Genomic DNA, 24,276 nt, shown 5'->3' on the forward strand with positions numbered 1-24,276 from the left:
GGCATAAGAACAGGCATATAGATAATGGGAAAGAACAGAAAACCCAGAAATCAACCCCCACCTTTATGGTTAATTAATATTTGACAAAGTAGGTGAGAGCATACAATGGAGTAAACACAATCCTGTCAATAAATAGTATTGGGAAAATTGGACAGGTGCATGCAAAAAATGAAATTAGACCACCAACTTAAACCATACACAAGAAAAACTCAAAATAGGTAAAACACTTAAATGTAAGTTGCAAAACCATAAAAATCCTAGAAGAAACCAAATGTAGTAAAATCTTAGACATCTCTCATAGCAAAATCTTTGCCAATATATCTTCTAGGGCAGGGGTGGGCAACCTTTTTGTGACTGCGTGCCAAAACCAGCAAAATCTCTGACTCAAAATTCTTCTGCGTGCCAACCCTAATTTTTTGAGAACATGTTATGCCTACTTGATATCTCTTAAGGTGTACGTATGTGAAGAACCTTGAAGAAATAATAAAATTCATTCGAGCGACAAAAACACAGTATATGATGATGAAAAATGCATTTATTTTTTAATGTATACATGTACACTGATAGTCCGACAGACAACTTTATGACTCTGTTTCATATTATCAGTGGTACTTTTGCTGCTGCATCACTGATGACAGAGATTTTACATCAGGTTTATATTTTGTGACCTTCAGAGATATGCACGAGCTACTACTTTCATCCGTCAGGCTACTCCTATTATGAGACTTAACAAAATTCATCACTGAGAACAAAGATTCACAATTATAAATGGAAGATTATAAGAGAGGGTTTCGCGTGCCAGCAAAAGTTACTGGCGTGCCATGTTTGGCACGCGTGCCAGGTGTTGCCCACCCCTGTTCTAGGGCAGAGAGAAACAAGGGAATTTAAAAAAAAAAAATGGAGCTACATCAAACTAAAAGGTTTCTGCACAACAAAAGAAACCTTCAGCAAAGTGACAAAAGAACACACTGCATGGGAGAACATATTTGCCAATGACACATCTAATAAGGGGTTAATTTCCAATATATATAAAGAACTTATACAACTTAACACCAGGAAGACAAACAATCCAATTTAAAAATGGGCAAAGGACCTGAATAGACACTTCTCCAAAGAGGACATACAGATGGCTAAGAGAAATATGAAAAAATGCTCAACATCACTAATCATCAGGGAAATGCAAATTAAAAGTACAATGAGATATCACCTCACATCTGCAACAATGTCTACCATCAATAAATCAACAAACAACAAGTGTTGGTGAGAATGTGGAGAAAAGGGAACCCTAGTGCACTATTGATGAGAATGCAGACTGAGGTAGCCACTATGGCAAACAGTATGAAGGTTCCTCAAAAATATTAAAAATGGAACTTCCTTTTGACCCAGCAATCCCATTTCTTGGAGTATATTCTAAGAATCCCAATACACCAATCAGAAAAAAATATATGCACCCCCATGTTCATAGCAGCATTATTTACAATAGCCAAGATCTGGAAATAGCCCAAGTGCCCATCAATAGATGAGTGGATAAAAAAGTTGTGGTACAGGAAGAAGGAAGATGGCAACTGGCAAGACGGCAGGGAGAAAGAGAGTGTGAGAGAGTGAGGGAGCGAAAGAGGAGTGTGTGGACGTGTGTGGTGAGTGTGTGTGTGAACTAGGGACAGTTAGATCCTGCACGACTTTCGGGGGCTGGTGGATTGGAAGGTCTTAGACTGTGAGACCCTGCTGCTGCTGCAAACACTCCCGGGCAGCCAACGCTGGCACAGAAACCATGCCATATTGAAGGGAAGAACTGTTGTGACTAGGATTCTAGCCTTACCACCACCCAGACTGGCCTCAGATGCAAACCGGGACCCTGCAGCCACTCTGGACAAAGACCTGCTACCACAGCTACAGAACCAGGGACACCGAGACTCCAGACATTCCAGGCTGCAGATTTCAGTTAGTCACAAAGCACACACCCCTGCCCCCTCAGCCTGCCACAGTGGTAAAGGGCCTGCATGACATGTGGTGTGCAAGCGAGCCTCCCACCAACACCGGGCAATGTGCAACCCCACCCCACTAGCAGGCCAGGGACTCGGATTACTGGTACACTTGGAAGGCCACACTGAGGACCAGTGACTTTGTTTCTCTGCACGCACAAGAGGAGACTCTGTTTCTTGTTGCATGCGTGCACTTGGACTCTGATTATCAGCACACACGGACTGATTCTTGGTGCCATGCGAGGCCACACTGAGCACTAATGACTTTGATTCTTGGCACATGCACCCAGGGACTCTGTTTCTCATCGCGCGCTCATGGGGACTCTGATTATCCACATGCACGAACTTATTCTGGGAGTACGCACTAGGCCACACTGAGGGCCAGTGATTTTGATTCTCAGGGAGCATCCCTGGGGACTCTGTTTCTTGTCGCATGTGCACTGGGACCCTAATTATCGGAGAGTGCGTGAGGCCACACCAAACACCAGAAACTCTGATTCTCAATTCTCGGCATGTGTACACAGGGACTCCAATTCCCAGCACATGCTTGGGAGACTCTGGTTTTTGGTCCATGCATGGAGGGACTCTGTTTTTCAGCGTGCATGCAGATAATCTAATTGTAGGTGTGAGAATGAAGCCACACCAAGCACCAGTGACTCTAATTATTAGCACGCGTGGGGACTCTGATTCTCGGCAGACGCAAGAGGCCACACTGAGTGCCCGTGACTGTGATTCTCGGCACAGGCATGTGGGGACTTTGATTTTCGGTGTGTGTGGCTCCCGCCGACCCACAGAAGCCACACATCTCAGTACCTGAGCTCTTCAGTGATGCTCAGGTGGTGCGACACTCCTGCCACACACCTCAGGCCCCCACAACTTGTCACTTGGACCATCTGGTCATAGCTAGAATGGGGAGACAATGAAACAATCCCCAAAGAAAACAAAAAGAGGAATCACCAAGAAAGGGAATAAGTGAAATATGACACATACAATATGTCAGAAAAGGAATTCAGAATAATGGTCGTACAGTTCATAAGCCAGATGGATGAAAAAAACAACCTAAGCAAAAATCAGGGGAAAATCAAAAGTGATATAGCTACAATCAAAAAACCATGGAAGGGTTCAACAGTAGACTAGGAGAAGCAGAGGACCAAATTAGTGAGTTAGAAACAAACCCAATTTGAACAGCAACTGGAGAAAAAGATTAAAAAGCAGGAGGAGAGCCTAAGGGAGCTTTGGGACAACATGAAACAAAGTAACATACATAAAATAGGGGTGCCAGAAAGACAAGAAGAGCAGCAAGGATTAGAGAATCTATTTGAAGAAATAATGACAGAAAACTTCCCGGATATGGGGAAGAAAAAAGTTACACAAGTACAGAGAGTCCCAAGGAAGATGAATCCCAAAATACCCACACCAAGACACTCATAATAACGATGGCAAATGTACAAAGAGAGAATCTTAAAGGCTGCAAGAGAGAAACAGAGAGTTACCTACAAAGGATCCCCCATCAGATAATCAAATGATTTCTCAACAGAAACATATCAAGCTAGAAGGGAATGGAAGGAGGTATACAAAGCGATGCAAAGCAAAGGACTGAGTCAAAGAACACTCTATCCAACAAGACTATCAATCAAAATTGAAGGGGAAATCAGGAGTTCTGCAAACAAACAAAGGGCTAAAGGAGTTTATCATTGCCAAGCCAGCAATGAAAGAAATGCTAAAGGGAATGCTGTAAAAAGAAGTAATAGTAAGGATGGAAGGAACACAGGCATAAAGAATAGAAATGGCTACAAACAAGTACCTATCAATAATAACATTAAATGTAAATAGATTAAATGCTCCAATCAAAAGAGATCCAGTGAATGAATGGATAAGAAAACATGACTCACCTCAGAACAAGGGACTGACACAGACTGAAAGTGAAGGAATGGAAAAATATCTTTCAGGTAAATGGAAATGAAAAAAAGCTGGGGTAGCAATACTTATATCTGATAAAATAGACCTCAAAGTGAGGACCATAAAAAGACAATGGAGGCCACTTCATAATTCTAAAGGGATCTATACAACAAGAGGATATAACTCTGGTAAACATATAAGAACCCAATGCAGCAGCACCCAAACACATAAAAAAAACTTCTGGGAGCTAAAGAGAAGGCAGACGGCTGCCGACGGGAAGGCAGACTGCAAGCCATTGTGAAAGTGAGAGAACAAAAGGAGAGTGTGTGGACGTCCTGAGTGTGTAAATTTGTGAGTGAGCAATAACTATACTCCAGAGGACTGTTGAAGACTGCCGGATAGGGCTCCCCTAACTGGGCAGCCTCCACTGCTGCTGAAATCTCTCCCAGAGTGGCCAGCTCAGCCACGGAGACAGCACCATCTTCAGTGGCTGATATCGGAAACGTATACATCCAGAGACACTGCAACCACGGCACCCAGGGACCAGCTAAGAACCCAGGAACACCGGATCTCAAGCAGCGCAAATACGTGGACTCAGACGAGCCCTGCTCCTCCTCAAAGAAAGGTCAGATTTCACCTAGATAAAGGTGTGGTTTGTAATTCAGGTTGGAGAGAGAAACGCGCTCGGGGGAAGTCTGCGCCCCACAAAGTCCACGGCCATTGGGGCCAGTGTGATCCGTGAGTGTGGAAGGAGTCCCACAGGGCTGCTGGCAGAAGGGAACTCTAAAAATCAGCCCATAGTTGGACTGGGTGCAAAAAGGCAGCCTCAGTGTGCTGGCTGTTTGTGCCAGGGGAGAGAGGACATGCGGAAGAGACTTTGAGAGAATTTAACACAGAGCTGGATGGTGGAGGGCTGAGAGCTCATGCACATACTCTGGCTCTTTTTTGGTTGTTGTTCCTTAAATATTTGCTTTTGATTATTAAACCCAATACATAGGATCACCCAATTGGGGTCACTCACAGAGATTGCAGGGGAAAGTTGTTTTTGTGGAACCTGGGAATCAGAGCGGGGAGTAATGATCAAGGAGCCAGCTCTGGGGCAGTCAACTCTCCAAACCAGTATAAAGTGCGATAGGGAAAACAACACCTAAATACTGGCTAGAGAGGACTAATGGACTAAGGCGTGCCAAACAGAAGAGTAGAGGAAATGAAGGACCTTAACTACTGCCCATTTTTATTTTTTTCACCTTTTACTTAAGAAACTACAATTTTTTTTTCTTCACCTGATTTTACCTTTTTAATTACTACATTTTTATTTTTAACCAGTATTATTACTACCATTTTATCTTTTTTTTTAAGTGTCATTTTATTTTCTCTTTATTTTATTTTGGGATTAGTGTTCTACATTCTATTTTCATCTTTCCTTTAGCATCATTTTACTCTACCTCAACTTTACCTTTATGCCAAAACTCTCTTCTTCACTTTTCCCCTTCTGTTGTCCTGTTTCTTGTACCCTATTCCTGCTTTAGATTTTCCCTATTCCTTCTTTTTACCCCCTGTGAAAATTTCACCCTCTTATATATCTAATTTCCAATCCCCTGCTCTAAGCCCATATACAACTCTCTCTTCTCTTTCTTCACTATCCAAATTTTTTTCTGTCGTTTTGTTGTTGTTTGCTTGATTGTTGATTATATTGGGGGTTTTTATGCTTGTTTGTGAGATTGTTTCGCTTTTTCTTTTTATTTTTTTGTTGTTTTTTTTCCCCAGTTATTTTTTGCTTCTGTTTTCCCTGACATCACTTGATATTAGTTGTTGTTTGTAGTTTGCATTTTTCTCTAGGTATCTGTTGCTGGCATTTGTTGGGATTAGTGGCTGATCTATTGGAGTTTACTCCCCATATAAATAGTTTCTTCTCCTCCGCTATTTCATTCTCTTTCTTTTCTCTCTTACTTTTTCTTCCTTTTCCCAATTTCATTTTTGCACTCCTTTTTTTTCTTTTTCTCTTTTTTCTTTATCTCTTCTTCTTTCTTTCTTATCCCCTAATTCTCCTTTCTTTGGTGGTCACATTTATTTGGGGTTATTGGTATCGTGAACACATTTGTATTCAGTGCCTTGTGCATTGTGCCTTGTTGTGTAGTATTTTATGCCTGTAAATCAATGCAGCAGGGAGAGAACTACATAACCAGACACCCGGAGAAGAGAGATCATGGGGAGACAAAGAAACAGCCTGCATATGAAAGAAAAACAGGCATCACCAGAAAAGGAAGTAAACAAAATGGAGGCAAGCAACCTGTCAGAGAAAGAATTCAAAAAAATGGTCATAAGGTGGATGAAAAGAATGGAAGACAAATTCAACAATATGTGTAAGAACCAAGAGGAAATGAAGAAGAACCAAGAAGAAATGAAAAATGACAAAGAACTCAATGAAAAGCATCAACAGTAGACTAGAAGAAGCAGAGGACCGCATCAGTGAGCTAGAAGACAAGGTAGGAAAAAATACCAAGCAGAGCAGCTTCTAGAAAAAAAATTAAAAAGCAGGAGGAGAGCCTAAGAGAACTTTGGGACAACATGAAACAAAACAACATCTGCATAATAGGGGTGCCAGAAGGAGAGAAAACTGAGCAAGGAATAGAAAACCTGTTTGAAGAAATAATGGCAGAAAACTGCCCTGATATAGAGAAGAAAAACACAAATCCAAGAAGCTCACAGAGTCCCAAACAAAATGAACCCCAAAAGACCAACGCCAAGGCACATTATAATTAAATTGGCAAAACACCAATTACAAAGCAAGAATCTTAAAAGCGGCCAGAAAGAAACAGAAAGTTACCTAAAAAGGATCCCCCATCACACTAGCAACTGATTTCTCAACAGAAACACATCAGGAAAGAAGGGAATGGAATGAAATATACAAAGTCATGCAAAGGAAGGGTCTGAATCCAAGAATACTGTACACAGCAAGGCTATCAATCAAAATTGAGGGTGAAATCAGGAGCTACACAGACAAAATAGGAGTACAGGAGTTTATTACCACCAAACCAGCAATGCAAGAAATGCTAAAGGGTCTGCTGTAAAAAGAAAAAATAGGAAACAAAGAAGAAACACAGGGGTAAAGAATAAAAATGGCGACAAACAAGTATCTATCAATAATAACTTAAAATGTAAATGGATTAAATGCCCCAATAAAAAGACATAGGGTACCTGAGTGGATAAGAAAACATGACCCATATATATGCTGTCTACAGGAAACCCACCTCAAAAAAAAAAGATGTGCACAGACTGATGGTGAAGGGATCTAAAGAGGTTTTTCAGGTGAATGGAAATGAATAAAAGGCTGGGGTAGCAATACTTATATCTGACAAATTAGATCTCAAAGTAAAGGACATAAAAAGAGATAAAGAAGGCCACTACATAATACTAAATGGAGCGATCCAACAAGAAATAATAACTCTTGTAAACATATATGCACCCAATACAGGAGCAACCAAATACATAAAAACACTTCTGGAGGAGATGAAGGGAGAGATTGACAGCAATACAATCATAGTAGGGGACTTTGATATCCCACTATCACCATTGGACAAATCCTCTAAACAAAATATCAGCAAAGAAACATCAATCCTCAATGACTCACTAGATCAGATCGAATTAATTGACATCTTCGGAACATTTCACCCCAAAGCAACAGAATATACATTCTTCTCAAATGCACATGGGTCATTTTCAAAGATAGACCATATATGGGGTCACAGGCAAAGTTTCTTCAAATTCAAGAAGATAGAAGTCATATCAAGCATATTCTGAGATCCCAATGGCATAAAATTGAAAATCAACTACAATAAACACAATCCAAAAGAATTAAACACGTGGAGACTAAATAGCATGCTATTAAACAATGACTGGGTTACCAGAGAGGTCAAAGAAGAAATAAAAAACATCATGGCAACAAATGACAATGAAAACATAACAATCCAAAACCTATGGGACAAAGCAAAACTAGTCTTGAGAGGAAAGTTCATAGCTCTACAAGCCTACTGCAAAAAAACAAGAAACAATGAGAATAAATTACCTAACCCTATAACTCAAAGAGTTAGAAAGAGAGCAACAATAAAAGCCCAGTGTAAGCAAAAGGAAGGAAATAATAAAGATCAGGACGAAGATAAATGACATAGAGACCAAAAAAAAAAAAAAAAAAAAGATCAACAAAACCAAGAGCTGGTTCTTTGAAAGGATAAACAAGATTGATGAACCTCTAGTCAGGCTCACCAAAAAACAAAGAGAGAGGACCCAAATAAACAAAATCAGAAATGAAAGGGGAGAAATAATAACAGACCCCACAGAAATACAAAGGATTGTTAAAAAAATACTATGAACAACTCTACTCCAACAAACTAGACAACCTGGAGGAAATGGACAAATTCCTAGAAAAATACAACCTTCCAAAACTAAATCAGGAAGAATCTAAAAATCTCAATAGGCCAATAACTATGGAACAAATTGAAGCAGTAATCAAAAAGCTTCCAGCAAACAAAAGCCCAGTGCAGGACGGCTTCACAGGGGAGTTTTACCAAATATTCAAGGAAGAACTAAAACCTATCCTCCTCAGACTACTACAAAAAATTCAAGAAGAAGGAACACTTCCAAATTCATTCTATGAAGCCAGCATCACCCTAATACCAAAACCAGATAAAGACAACACAATGAAAGAGAATTACAAGCCAATATCCCTCATGAACATAGATGCCAAAATCCTCAACAAAATCCTAGCAAATCGGATCCAGCAGTACATCAGAAAGATCATACAACATGACCAAGTAGGATTTGTCCCGTGGATGCAAGGCTATCAATAAACATGATACATCACATAAACAAGTTGAGAGACAAAAATCACATAATCATATCGATTGATGAAGAAAAGGCATGTGACAAAGTCCCAACACCCTTTCTTGATAAAAACTCTCAGCAAAGTGGGAATAGAGGGATCATACCTCAACATAATAAAAGCCTTATATGACAAACCTACAGCCAACATCATACTCAATGGGCAAAAACTAAAACCATTTCCCTTAAGAACAGGAACAAGACAAGGATGCCCACTTTCACCACTCCTGTTCGACATAGTACTGGAAGTGTTAGCCAAATGGATCAGACAAGAAGAAGAAACAAAAGGCATCCAAATTGGAAAAGAAGAAGTAAAATTGTCATTTTTCGCAAATGACATGATACTGTACTTAGAAAACCCTAAAGACTCCATCAAAAAATTACTAGACGTAATAAATCAATTTGGCAATGTGGCAGAATACAAAATTAACGCCAAGAAATCTATGGCATTTTTATACACTAATGGTGAACTTACAGAAAGAGAAATTAAAAAATCAATCCCATTTACCATTGCACAAAAAAATTAAGATACCTAGGAATAAACTTAACTACGGAGGTAAAAGACCTCTACCCAGAAAACTACAGGACATTGAAAAAAGAGATAGAGGAAGACATAAACAGATGGAAAAACATACCGTGTTCATGGATTTATAGAATCAACATCATCAAAATGTCCATACTACCCAAAGCAATCTATTGATTAAATGTACTCCCCATTAAAATACCAATAGCATATTTCATAGAACTAGAAAGAACTCTCCAAAAATTCATCTGGAAAAGAAAAAAAAAAAAGAATAGCTGCTGCAATCCTGAGAAAGAAGAACAAAGTAGGAGGGATCTCAATACCAGATATCAAGCTGTATTACAAAGCCACTGTTCTCAAAACTGCCTGATACTGGCACAAGAACAGACATATAGACCAATGGAATAGAATAAGAGAACCCAGAAATTGACCCAAACCACTATGCTCAATTAATATTTGACAAAGGAGGCAAGAACATACAATGGAGTCAAGACAGTCTCTTCAATAAATGGTGCTGGGAAATTTGGTCAGACAGATGCAAAAAAATGTAACTAGACCACCAACTTACACCATACACAAAAATAAACTCAAAATGGATAAAGGACTTAAACGTAAGACGGGAAACCATAAAAATATTGGAGGAATAGATTGGTAGCAAAATCTCACATATATGCCGAAGGAATTTCTTCACTGACACAGCTCCTAGGGCAATGGAAATTAAAGAGAAAATAAACAAATGGGACTATATCAATATAAAAAGCTTCTGCACAGCAAAAGAAACCATCAACAAAACAATGAGAAAACCCACTGCATGGGAGAACATATTTGCCAATTTATCTCTGCTAAAGATTTAATCTCCAACATTCACAGGGAACTCATACAACTTAACAAAAGGAACATAAACAATCCAATCAAAAAATGGGCAAAGGACCTAATTAGACACTTTTCGAACGAGGACATTCATAAGGCTGAGAGACATATGAAAAGATGCTCAAAGTCACTAATCATCTGAGAGATGCAAATCAAACTGACAATGAGGTACCATCTCACACCTGTCAGAATGGCTATCATCAACAAAGCTACAAATGACAAGTGCTGATGAGGATACGGAGAAAAAGGAGCCCTCTTTCTCTGCTGGTGGGAATGCAAACTGGTGCAGTCACTGTGGAGAACAGTGTGGAGTTTCCTCAAAAAACTAAAAATGGAACTCCCATTTGACCCAGTGATCCCAGAAACACCAGAAACACCAATCAGAAAGGATATATGCATCCCTATGTTCATAGCAGCACAATTTACAATAGCTAAGATTTGGAATCAGCCTAAGTGCCCATCAGCAGATGAATGGATTAAAAAACTTTGGCACATCTACACAATGGAATACTATGCAGCTGTAAAAAGGAAGGAACTCCTACCATTTGCAACAGCATGGATGGAGCTGGAGAGCATTATGCTAAGTGAAATAAGTCAGTCAGAGAAAGATAAATATCACATGCTCTCACTCATTTGTGGATTATAATGAACAACACAAACCGATGAACAAAAAACAGATATAGAGACAGAGAAGCATCGATCAGATGCTCAAACCTCAGAGGGAAGGTGGAGGAGGGTTGGGGTGAGGGGGAGAGATCAACCAAAGGACTTGTATGCATGTATATAAGCGATGGATGTGGACAACAGGGGGTGAGGGTGAGGGCAGGATATGGGAGGTGAGAGGATATTGGGGGAATAAGGACACATTTGTAATATCTTAATCAATAATGGGGAAAAGAAAGAAATCTGAATCACCAATCTACAAGAATATATGTACCCCTCTATTTATAGCAGCACAATTTACAATAGCTAGGATCTGGAAACATCCCATGTTGAATGGATTAAAAAAACTGTGTTGCATTTACACAATGAAATACTATGCAGCTATGCAAAAACAAAAAAACAAACAAAAAAAAAACAACAAACAACTCTTACTGTGGGAAGAGCTCAGGAGATTTATCTCAGTGCAGTGGCAGATGCAATGGCGTGAGTGCACTCCGCCTATACAAGCTTCCTCGGCACACCGGGAAGTGGCAGCGCCCGCCTGAGTAAGCCCCCTAGAGCCCCTACATAGTACCCTATCTTTCCTACCATTGGTTGCCCTAAGGATGGTGTAAACTTCTGATTGGTCTGGAATGTTATATATGTTGCTGCACTTAAACAATAAACTCAGATCTGCGTCTTTGAACCTGGTCTCCGAAGTCGGGCATGCTTCATTAGGACTCCGTCGGCCTCACCCCCGCAGGACCCCCTGCCTCATCTTACCATTTGCAACAGCATGAATGTTAAGTGAAACAAGCCAGTCAGAGAAAAGTAAGTATCACATGATCTCACTCATAAGTGGAATCTAATGAACAACATAAAGTAACATGTCCAGAGACACAGAAGCATCGAACAGACTGTCAAACTTCAGCGGGAATGCAGAAGAGGGTGGATGGGTGGGAAGAGATCAACCAATAAACTTGGTGCAAATATGCATAACTCATGGACACAGAAAATAGGGTGGTGAAGATCTGGGGGATGCGGACTGGGAGAGGTCAACAAGGGGGAAAGGAGACATATGTAATACTCTCAACAATAAAGATTTTTTAAAAAGAAAAGAATTCAATCGGTAAAGAATACTCTTTTCTACAATGGTGCTAGAATAATTAAATGCTCACATACAAAAGAATGAAGTTGGGACCCTTACCTCACAACATTCACAAAAATTAATTCAAAATGAAACAAAATCTAAATGTAAGAGCTAAAAGTATAAAACCTAGAAGAAAACAAAACAGAATTGTGAATGACTGCTAAGGTATGGGGTCACTTTTCGGGTGATAAACTGTTTTAAAAGTATATTGTGATTATGACTGCACTACTCTGTGAGTATACTGAAACTTCTGAATTACATATTTTTAAAAGATTGAATTTTACAGTATGTGATGTATAGCTCAATAAAGCTGGTTTTTAAAACAAAACTATTTTATGAGTTGTCTTTTGTAGAAAATGGTTTCTCCTTATTAATCCTTTATTATGTTTTCCTGGGATTCCTTACCTGCAGCTGAATCAGCTTTGAGGAAACTCTTAGGCTTACTTATGCTACTGTGAGGCAGAAAAAGAGTAAGTGTGAAAGAAATATATGCATAAATAATACCAAATCTGTTTGGAATTTATTCAACTAACTTGTTGAAAAAATTCCAATGAATTGGAATTACTCTGGCTAAAAATACTCAATTAATATATAGACTCAAAAGTTAGCTTTCCCCTCATTCTAGGTCCTTCTCTTTATTCTGCCTCCCCCTGCTTGAGACTTCAAACTGCACAACACTCTCCAAAGCTGTAGATTGTTAGGCGTCATTGTCTTTATTCTGCTCACTGACACTGCAGAGAAGTTATTCTCCATCACTGTTCAGCAAAATCATATATGCTCACTGCTTAATCATCACTTGTACTTTTTCATTTCATTTTTCCAGCTTCCTTGCATTATTATCATGTCACTGGATTTTAAGAGCTTGTTTATAACTAAAGATGTTAACCATTTCTCATGCATTGCAAATGATATACCATGTTTTTTTGTTACTATTTTACTCTGCTGTTTTACTTTTTGGTTGTATCAAACTTGTGCATTAAAAATAATCATATTCTGTTTTAAAAAAATTAAAAAAAATAATAATAATACCAAATCTGTATTTGGTATTATTTATGCATATATAAATGGGGCTCTTCAAAATATTTCAGATCTTCATAAATGCCTCCAACACAAGAGGTCCACAGTCTACCTAACTTCCTTATTAGTCCCTCTCCCCTCTCCTCTCTCTTCTTTTCCCTCTCCTCTCCTATCCTCCCCCTCCTCTCTCTCCTCTCCCTTTTTCTCCTTCCTTCTCCCTATTTTTCTCCCTCTCCTCCCTGTCTCTCTCCTCCCTCTTCTTTTCTTCCCCCTCCTTCTTCCTATCTCTTTCTCAATCTCCCACACCCTTTAGAGCACTAGATCAGGAGCAAGTGCTGGGAGCACTGTCTTACATGGTACATTGTACTTCTGGAGACAGTAGACGAGTTCCATGGGTCGCACTGCTTTCTGTCGACTGTCCTGCATCTTCTCCAGCAGTAAGAGCAACTGGAAGGGGACATTTCTCCTCTGCTCTTCCACTCTCCTTGGTACTGTTACCCTGCCAAATTAGAACAGCCATGAACCTCTTGTTACAACAGTTCTCAATGTTAGGTGCATACTAGAATCACTTGAAGAAACCTCCAGAAATCTCTAAGTCCAGGCCACTCTGTAGAATAACTAAATCAGAATTTCTGGAGGTGGGACTCAGTTATCAAATTTTTCAGTTTCCCATATAATTTAAATGTACAGACAAGGTTAAAAAACACCATGATTTTTAACTTCCTGAGAGGGTATCAGCACAACAACTGCTGCCCCACCACCTCTCTCTCCACTCTGCCTGACAATCACACTAAAATAAAAGGCAGACACAGTATGTCTTGTCTGGGTCTACAGTAAAGAGGGCATGCAGCACAATATCCATCCTGAAGCACCCCAAAGTGAAAAAGCAAATACTCATCTAGATCCTGGGAAGAAAGAGCAATGTGAAGGTATGTCAGAGCATTTTAGAAATGATATACTTAATTATAGGTATCTCAAAATTGTCCATGCCAATGGAAGGGGGGAAAAAACAGAAAACACGGGGCAGAAAAGAATGTGTAATAATACATACGCGTGTTTGCTTTGTTTGAAAAAATCAAGAGAGACTTTTGCGTGTGCCTACTGATTTATCCCTCCTTTCACACTGGTCTACTCTCAATTTCTTTTTAATCAAATCAGTGGCTGTCAATCATGACTGCATGTTTAAATCACCCGAAGCATCTTTTAAAAAGTACCAGTGGCCCAACCGGCATGGTTTAGTGGTTGAGTGTTGAGCTATGAACCAAAAGTTTGTGGTTTAATTCCCAGTCAGGGCACATGCCCAGGTTGTGGGCTCGATCCCCAGTAGGCGGGCATGCCGGAGGCAGCTGATCAATGATTCTCTCTCATCATTAATGTTTCTATCTCTCTCTCCCCTCCTCTCTGAAATCAATACAAATATATTTTTTAAAAAGTACCAGTGACTGTGTCCCACCATAGGCCAAATGAAACCAAATGTCTGGGGGTAGTACCAGGCATTTATATTTTAAACTTCTCAAATGATTAGAATGTGTAGTCCAAAATGTGCAGAACAAGACTCTTCTCCAGTAACATTTGAAAGAATATTTTTAAAAGTCCAAGTCACTGTGGGCTTCCAGTCAAGATGGTGGCATAGGTAAATGCTATGCTCATCTCCTCCTGTGACCACATCAAAATTACAACTAAACTACAGAACAGCCATCACTGATAACTGCCTGCAGTCTAGCTGAACAGAATCCTGTAACTAATGATATACCAAAAAAGTCATATCGAGATTGTTAGGAGGAGCAGAGTCGCAGAATAGGCTGTTCCCAATTACACATGTGGTGGTTAAAATTCAGGAGAGTTATCTTGGCTGCACATGTCCCCTGAAGAGCAAAGGGTCCCAGTCCCACACAGGGTCACTAAGCCCAGGGTCCAGTGCTAGGAAGAGGAGTCCTCATAACCTCTAAGTGTGAAAACTAATGGAGGTTGTGGCTGACTGAGACAGAGAGCTGCTGGAGTCCCAGGAGTTCACAAATTTATCTGCTGATGGACTCACTGGCTCTGAGCTCTATTGCTGGGGCAGCAGCTCAAACGGCACCAGGGACATACAGAGAAGAACAGAATTATCTGGCTTTGGGGTGAGGGATGAAGGGGCAGCTTTTCCCAGCAAGAAGTGCTGGCAGAAGCCATTGTGTGTTTGCTGATTCCTCCCCTTGCAGGTGCAGGTAAGCACCAGATCTGAGTCTCCATCAACCTAGGTAACACTTTTTGCCCTGCTCTGGTGATTCCCTGAGACCCTAACACACTGAACTTGTATCCCCATCCAAGCCTATTCCAGTGGCTTTTTAAAACAAATAGCTATCTAGGCTCATGCTGAGGACTTCCATAAAGAGTCTCAAAGGTTCATAAACCCCAAACAAGCAGCATGTGGCCTTTGGCATGGCCCATCCTCTTGCTAAGCAGTCCCAATCCAGCATTTGCAGAAGCAAGCCTCAGTTCATAACTTAGCCTCTCCCAGAAACCTCCAAGTCCAGCACAAGCGTCAACCACCTGCAGATCACATTGTAGCTTATACTAGGTGGCCACAGGCAGGGCCCAGGGAGCAGCTGACCTTTGCCTAACCTCCCAAGAGGCCCCAGAACCAACACACCTTGTGACCAGATTCACTCCCCACCAGAGCATTACCCAACCACCTCTACAAATGACACGCCCAAAAGGGTGAATCCAGCAGACACCAAAGCCCAGCTAAAGTGGATCCTGCTTCATCGGATCAGATTCTGCACAACAACTTGTCCACAGTAGTCATGGCCAGCCCTCACAACCAATCAGCATAAGGGTCAATCCCTCCCACTGTAGTGCCAATAGCAATCAAGGCTCAACAATAGGAAGGAACAACCCACACCAACCACATACCTGTAGCACCAATTCAGGTGATGAGGAGACTGTACTACTGGCCCACAAAAAATACCCATTACGTAAGTCCATTTTGCCAAGACCAGGAGACATAGAAGTTGTACCTAATGCATAGAAACATACACAGAGAGGCAGCTGTTGGAGTCACTGAAGGAAGAATGCATGAGGCCAATGTGGTAAGAGATTATAAATTGATTAAGTCATCTGACTACCAGATGGGCTGAGCCTTAAAATGGTGCCAGCACCCAAAAACAGGGAGTCAGAGGTTTTTAAAGGACTCTAGGTAGGCTTTTCTGAGCAGAGTATTCTCTGTGCAGGACCAGATTCTGGGAAACTCCAGAGAGGAGAGATAATGGTCTTAGCCAGTGGAATGTGGTCCAAGCAAGTGTCCATTGTGACGTGGCCTAAAAGTCAGTTCCCAGGGGAGGGGGTATAAATTCAATCATTTGATCATACCTAACATTCCAGCCTTTTTGTTTATGGAATAGGGACGAAGGTCATATCTTCTATATCTACTTCCTGCTGAGGTGGGATGTCGAGATCACAGGGGAATGAGCTTTGATAGTAGTGGGCTAAACAAGGGGTCTCCGCAGCATTATTTCCCCCAAGAAACTGGTTGGTGAAGGCTCAAAAATGGTCCTGTTGAGTGGCTTGGGAGTAAAAGCTGGTCCTGAGGTTGCCACAGCATTACTTGTCTGGTTTTGCTGTTTTTCTGGGCCTTGGTCTGAAATGCAGCTGAGGCCTAGATGTTATCTTTAGGGAGGAAAAGATCAGGGGTCGTGAAATAAGCCAGTCAATGAAGGAAAAATACCACATGATCTCACTCATTCATGGATAATAGAGACCATTATAAACTTTTGAACAATAATAGATACAGAGGCAGAGCTGCCCCAAACAGATTGTCAAATTGCAGCCTGAAGGCCGGGGAGGGTTGGGGGGCAGAAGGGAGGGGGGTAAGAGATCAACTAAAGGACTTGTATGCATGCATATAAGCATAACCAATGGACATAAGACACTGGGGGATAGGGGAGGCTAGGGGACTGTCTAGGGCGGGGGGGATAAAATGGACACATATGTAATACCCTTTGTAATACTTTAAGCAATAAATAAAAAAATAAAATAAATAAAATAAAAAGATCAGGGGTCTACGTTGCCTGACTAGTGATATTAAAGGGGAGGATAGGTTACCCTGGGGGAGAGGTTCTTGTTTTCCTAGTTTTACTAGGCATCTAGAGCTTTCTTGTAGGTCCTGAGACAGGATTTCAAAATAGGATAAAGCAGTGGTTAGGCTCTCTATGCCAGTTCCAACATTTTCTGTGATGCCAAAGGTTATTAGGAGAGGGATTATCTGAACTGCCCTCTTGTGTTGGATATGGTGGGTTATTGAGACAGGTAAAGACTGATTATTGGGGGTTACATCTACATTGGGTTAGAGATAGATGAGAGTACAGGTTCCTGTCCAGTTGGTGGGGAGACAGATGTATGTGTTCTCTCCACAAAAGAAAAAGAATCCTGGATCATGGAGACAAGCTCAAAGGTATAGAGAGAAGAGGTGGACTAAAGGGTATGAGGTTCTTTTTCCCAGTCCTGCACTCCAAGCTGAAAGGGTAGTCACCATGGCACTACCAATAAGGAGTGACAGATGAGTGGTTGAGATTTTATTGCAGTGAACGTGGAAGGGAACGATAGAATGGGCTGTTATCCAAGGGAAAAGAGAAAGGGAAGGAAAGAAGCGGTAGGAGCCTCGGGCCTGAATGGGTGGATAAGAAGTAAATCTGACTGGATGTAGGAAATAACCATTGGCTTCTGGGAAGACCTGGTAGTCAACCCATTGGGACCAGTGACCATTTGGTATTTCTACATTAACTGTGGTGTTGCAAGCTGATGATGGGAGATGGCTTATTATTATATTGCCTTGTGACCTTGTAAAGTATAAAGGGGTTTGGGCAATTAGTGGTTCGTGTAGAGTAATAGGACCTGTGACTAGGATGGAGGAAGGAGCTACCTTAGCAAGAGATTGAATATAAATACAGAAAAGAAGGGAGGCTTGATTTGTTGGGCTATAGGATGTCAGAAGCATGTCTGCCTTTTTGAGAAATGTAGTTCCCTTTTCCTTTTTATAAGCTAGAGTGATTTTTACCTGATGCCATCTTGTGATTGGTATAGGGATGGTGGTATATGCTGAAGAGCAGTGGGAAAGGCAGATCCAGCAATCCCTGGCAAAGGTTGGATTGGTCTGGTTTAGAAGGGAATGCGTAAGGTTAAGTATTTGAATGAGTGGAGGCGAGAAAATTCCTTATGGGTGTAGGAGACAAGGACTAGAATAGGATGAGAAGGAGAGCTAACCCCCACTTCCAGGATCAGGGATTGTCCCAAGGTTAGGAAGGATATGTTTGGGGTCTAGAAAGAAGTAAGTCTCTTCCCATGGGTAATCAAAGTCCCCTTATAGAAGGGAGTCCCATAGGAAGGTGAGAATCCTGATGCAAAGGGAGAGGGGGTAGTAGCTAGGACCTGGAGTATTTGTATTGGGAGAGAAGGTGGACTTTCAGAGAAGTCAGGATTGGTAGGGTTAATATATAGGGAGCATGTGCAGGGGTGCTCGCTCACTCATTCATCCTCTTCTTCTGGGATGCAGAGAAGGTGGAGTCTGGTTGGCCCAATCAGGTGGCTGTAATGCTAAGGGAACTCCAGCTCATGTGATGTGCTGGGGTCCAACCCCAGCGGGTCCAGGGGTCCCCAAAGGTGTGGACGGAGTCGGCGAAGAAGGAAGGACACGGAGGCAGAGTTCAGTTGATCATCATAGCCAGGTTCTCTAGGTTCTCCAGCCAAGTTCTGTAGCCATGTTCCCTCGCTAGGTTCTCCAGCCAGGTTCCAGGTTCTCCAGGTTCCCTAGCCAGGTTCGGTCACCAGATTCTGTAGCCAGGTTCTTCAGCCAAGTTCCCTCGCTAGGTTCTCCAGCCAGGTTCTGTCCAGGTTCTCCAGCCAGGTTCAGTCACAAGGTTCTAGTCAGGTTCTCTTGCCAATTTCTGTAGTCAGGTTCAGTCCAGGATCTTTGGCCATGTTCTCTCGCTAGGTTCTGTCTCTAGGTTCTGAGGCCAGTTTCTGTCCAGGATCTTTTGCCATGTTCTCTCCAGAGAAGTTCTTCTGTCTCTAGAGAACGTTCTGTGTAGGTTCTGTGCCTAGGTTCTGTCTCTCTTCTGTCTTGTTACATCTGTATTTATACCAGTTGATTCAATCCTATCAATCTCTATTACAAAGGTTAGGGCGTTTCTTATCTCCATTCCAGGGAGTAAAGATTATGTAGCTTAAGCATGATTGTTCATAGTTAAAGTGATTAATTACCCGCCTGGCAATTAGTTAAGAGGTTTTATTCCCTCCCTAACTTCAGGGGGAAATCCCTGCCTGGGGAAACAACCTTTCTCAGAGACCTTGGTTAAAACACATAGTGCCAAGAAGGTGAGCAAACATATTAAGAACAGCACGCCATATATGCCAGGTCCCTTGAACAGCAAGCATGGACCGGCTCCCGGCAGTGATGGAGGTGTTCCTGAGATGGGTTTTAATCTGGAAGGGTGGAACCATGGATATGCCCCGATAGTTTAGCTGCTTTTGGGGTAATTATAAGGGCCTTGCCATTGAACCTATAAATTATTTGATGAATAGATTTCCTTTAGGAGTACCCAGTCCCCTGGATGTGAGGAGTAGGGGGGGGCATGTCTCCCACAAAAGGTTGAGGGAGGACCTGATGAGCATGTTCTCTCAGTAATTGTTGGATGAGATTTAAAATGGGGACATAGTCTCCTAGAGGGGCCTCTGTGGGAGGGAGGTTTCCTAATAATAAGGGTCTTTTATACATAAATTCAAATGAACTAAGAAAGGAGTGTGCACGGGAGGGTTGCCCTGATGTGCATAAGGGCTAAAGGTAGGAGGTACTTTAGTTTAAGGTACTTTAGTTTCAAGAGTTAATTTATTAGGTTAGACTTACTTAAGGAATTTTCCTTTTCTACCTTGTCTGAAGGTAAGTTCCACTGGATGTTCAGAGTGGAGGAGACCTGTTGAGTCATTTGAGACATGAAAGCAGGTCCATTATATGATTGTAATGAGGTGGGTCAGACATAGTTGGGAATGGCTTCTACCAAGCCTGAGAAGGTATCTATTAGGGTTAAGAGGTATTTGGCTCTTTTTATAGGGGGCATGTGAGTGAAGTCAATTTGCCAGTCTTGTCCAGAGATTTGGCCTCTTGCCTATGAGTGGAGAAAGAAGGAGGTCTAACCTGTCCTTGGAGAGATACTGAGTAACAAGTAGAACAGGTTTTGGTGGTATCTTACAGTAGGAAGGTTAGTCTAGGACATGCAATTAGGTGTTTTAGGAGTTGTAAATGTATCCTATATGTAGGGAATTATGAATAGCCCTTAAGATATCATAGGCCTGTCCTTGGGGAAGGATATATTTTCCCTGAAATTTTAACCATGGATCTTACTGAGGAGCCCCAAAAGCTAATAGGGACAGAAGTTCCTCTGGAGTATATAGGGTGTTATATGAGGTATAGCTAAGAGTTGAGGAGATGGAAGCTTCCTCTGAGCCACTGCCTTGGCTTCCTGGTCTGCTTTATTTCCCTGTATTGTGGGATCATTCCAGACTCGGTGTCCTTTGCAGTGTATGACTTTTAAGAAAGTTAGAAAAGGGGAGAGAGATTCCTAAATACTAAGCAGGAAGACATGTTGATGATTTCAATGATAGTGTCAAGGACTGTGAATGAGCAGTGGAAATAAAGTCTAGATATAAGGACTTAAGTAATAGGAGAGAGCCTGGGCAGGACGGCTTTAGCTTACTAGGAGAGAAGGGGTCCCTTTGGACATCAGGGGTGATTGGGTCCTGACTCACTGAACAACACAAACCTTCTATCCATTCACAAATAACCAGCTTTAGCCAAAAAGCAAACAACCTAGATTGACATTTATCAACACACTTTAAACACAATCTTACTTTCAAGAAAATATGCATTCAACAAAGTATAAGAGACCTACTATAATAAGAGCTAAGAGCAGGCAAATTAAAACTTGTCTAGCAATCAATGTTTCAGTATTTTATGTTATTTTAAAATATTTAGATGTTTATCATTTAATCCTGCAATGCTCTAAAGTCTTTAAGTTACCAAAGACTTTGGAAAATTATCTATAGGCATATGAGGCTGGAGAAAAGAAACGGGGGGGGGGGGGGGCGGGGGAGGAAGCAGGCTCAGCAGCATGTCCCTGGGTCTCTAGTCACTTGGATTTAAAACTGCCACATTTTTCCTTAGAGATAACATGTTAAGGTTTGGATGATAATGAGTTCACCTTCTGATAGTAGCAGGACTGTTAAGTAAGTGTTTGCAGTTTTTTAGTAAAGAAAGGTGTTCATTGGGAAGGGGGTTGAGAAGGCAGTTAGGTAAGAGTTGTTTCAGAACATTAAAGGGATGAAAATGCTGGCATTGTGATCTAAAAGCTTAGTGAGGGCTCCCTTCAATGTGTCATAGAGGGGCTTTGCAAGAAGACTAAATTTGGGAACCCAGAGGATAAAGTATTCAGTGATGCCAAGAAAGGAGCCTATTTCTTATCTAGAGGACCAGACAGTCATGGAGAAGATACGGTGTTTAAGGTCCAAGATACTGGCTCAGCTCTGTGGGGTGAGAGTGAAACTGAGGCAGGTGACTGTGGTTTAGGAAAACTGGGTTTTATGAGGGGATGTGAGGTAGCCCTGGTCGGGCACTGAGGTAGAAAGAGGAAAGAGTGGATAAAAGGAGTGTCTAGTAAGATGGAATATAGAGGAGAGATGGCTAATCGCTGAGAGATTAATCCATCAACCTCCATAATAGAGGTTGAGGGGAGGACAAGGGTCCCAGTGAATTCGGGGAGGGCAGAATAAGTGATCCCCATGTCAATTAAAGAGAGATTGTCTTACCTGCCACCACAATCATTACCCAAGGCTCTGTCCTGGTGATGTAAGTCTGTGGGGCCTTATTGGGGCCTGGGCACCTTCAGTCTTTGGTGGCCAGACCCAGGAGGTCTGGGAGCTCCAAACTGGACCCAGAGGATGTCCTGGCTGGACTGTCCAAGGTCCGACCTGGAGGGGTCAGACTACAGTCTGATTTCCAGTGGCCTTTCCTTCCATACCTTGGGCAGGGCCCAGGAGGGGATCTTGGGTTTGAGCAGGACTTGCCCCATTGTCCTTCCTTGTTGCATTTGAAGCATGGGCCTGGAGGAGGCTTAGCACCTGAGTTACCCTTGGTTGGAGGACCGGCACCTTGTTTGGGGTTCATGAAAGCGGTGGCTAGGAGCTGAAAGGCCTCCTCTGGGCCTCAGCTTTGGCCTGATCTCACCTTCGTTTTGGATCTGGGTCTTCTCGTCTCTATTATTAAAGACCTTAAAGGCCAAGTTAACAAGATTTTTTGAGGGGTTTGTGGACTTATGTCTATTTTTTTTAAAGTTTGCAGCATATTTTGGGGGCTGAATGGGATATAAAATGGGTATTCAGAGGAAGGGTTCCCTCTGGGGAGGTGGGTTTAAGATGGTACATTTCTTTAAGGCCTCCATGAGGCAGGAGAGGAAGAGAGCTGGGTTTTCGTCAGGGCCCTCAGTGATTTCATTGTTTGTCATAGTTGACCACTTTATGGGCAAACTTTTCTGAGTCTGGCAATGAGACAGGTGATTATATGGCTACAGAACTGGTGCCCTGGAGAAGTAACCTGATAGTCTCATCTCGGGTCAGTTCTGAGGAATGCATCAATACCAAGAGGGTTTGCTGCCACATTCTGTCTATGGAGGATATTGGCATGGCCCTGATCAGCTATCCAAATGCACTCCTTCTCCTCTGGGTTTAGAGAGGAGGACAGGATGACTTAAATGTCGTGCCAGGTCAGGTCAAAGGACTGGGTCAGGTACTCAATTCCTTAGTAAATGTGGTCAGGCAAGTGGAAAAAGACCTGAGACAACTCTGAATCTGTGTGAGATTGGACACAGAGGATGAGACGTGGACTTGGACTATGCCCTCAGTTTCTGCTACCTCCCTCAGGGGTGGAATGGGTATGGGAACAGAAGTGGCTATTGAGGAAGGCAGTCTTTGGGTTGCTCAAGAGTGAGTGTTAGGAGGGAAAAGGCTGTATTAGAATTCATATTCTCGGGATTTGGGCTCTGAGGGGCCTGGGGAGAAGGTGGTTGCTGTTAGGAGGGTCTGTATTTTGGGAGCGTGTAAGGGGGTGGAGGTCGGTGGTTTGCTGGGTCAAAAGTAGATTCAGAATCAGAAGTGTTAGGGGTATGATGTTTTGTGTGAAGGAGAAGAATCTGATGGGTAGAGAAGGATTGACAGAGAGAAGGTCAGGACAGGGGGATGCAAAAGGCCTGGACGTAGGGAATCTCTGACCATTTTTCATTGTGGTGACAGAAATATAATTGCTCAGTGTGTTAAAATTGAAAGTGCCATTTTCAGGCCATTGAGGCTAGTTTATATTGTGGCCACACAGTGTTACAAAATAAAATGAAGTGCTTGGGCGTGATCTTCCCCATGAGTGTGCAGAGGGAGTATAGTGTGGCCCATGAGAGAGGACGGGTGAGTCACAGACCACAAATCCAAAGGTGACTGTTTAGGGCAGGCATCCCCACTGCTAAACAAACTACCACAAGAAATAAGAGGTGACCCCCTGGACTGGGCATCTCCAATCCAGAAGGACCCAAAGCCAAATGGCTGAGGAGTCTTCTGGCCTAGCGCTAGGACTTTCAAGACCAGAGACTTTTGAGAAGTCAGTGAGAGAGAGAAGGCAGAAGATTCAAGATGAGGGAATTTATGGAATGTCACTCACCTAGACAAGATTGGCCAGTGTGGAATGGATAATCAACAATGGAGAAAGAGCAGTTCTTGATCCAGCATTCTCCTTTGCTGGCTTGGGGGGTGCGGGGGTGGTGTCCATAAGGGAGGAAGGCCTAATCGAGGCCGGCCATCATGTCACCTCAGTAGGATTCGGTGATAAAATCCAGGTCGAGCTGCCGCTGCCTACTGCTCTCCGAGTAGCAAATTCATGGTGTCTGAAGCCAGGGCGATGACTCCCCATCCCCGTGGAACCCCCTTGGGTTTCAGCACCAAATATTATGGTTACCGAAGGAGGAACACATGAGGCCAAAGTGGTAAGGAATTATAAATTCATTGGGTCATCTGGATACCAGGTGGGCTGCTGAGCCCCAAAATGGCACTAGAACCCAAAGACAGGGTGTCAGAGGTTTTTAAAGGACTCTAGGCGGGCTTTTTCTGGGTGGAGAAATCTCTGTGGAGGTTTGTATTCTGGGAAACTCCAGAGAGGAGAGATAATGGTCTTAGCAAGTGGAATGTGGTCTAAGCAAGTGGAATGCCCATTGTGAAGTGGCCTAAAGGTCAGTTCCCAGAGGAGGGGG

General features: G+C 42.2%; 1 protein-coding gene across 1 annotated transcript in view; it reads right to left on the reverse strand.

The window, feature by feature from the left end:
* USP18 (ubiquitin specific peptidase 18) overlaps nt 1-24,276 on the reverse strand; it is a gene marked incomplete at its 5' end in the record, with an annotated part of 62,361 nt that overhangs the window by 32,462 nt on the left and 5,623 nt on the right. The window contains 1 exon segment of the mRNA XM_081083514.1: nt 13,315-13,460. Within this exon segment, the coding sequence (XP_080939640.1) occupies nt 13,315-13,460 (146 nt within the window).

The sequence above is a fragment of the Myotis nattereri genome (genome assembly GCF_964212035.1).
Source record: "Myotis nattereri genome assembly, chromosome: 2".
NCBI lineage: Eukaryota > Metazoa > Chordata > Mammalia > Chiroptera > Vespertilionidae > Myotis > Myotis nattereri.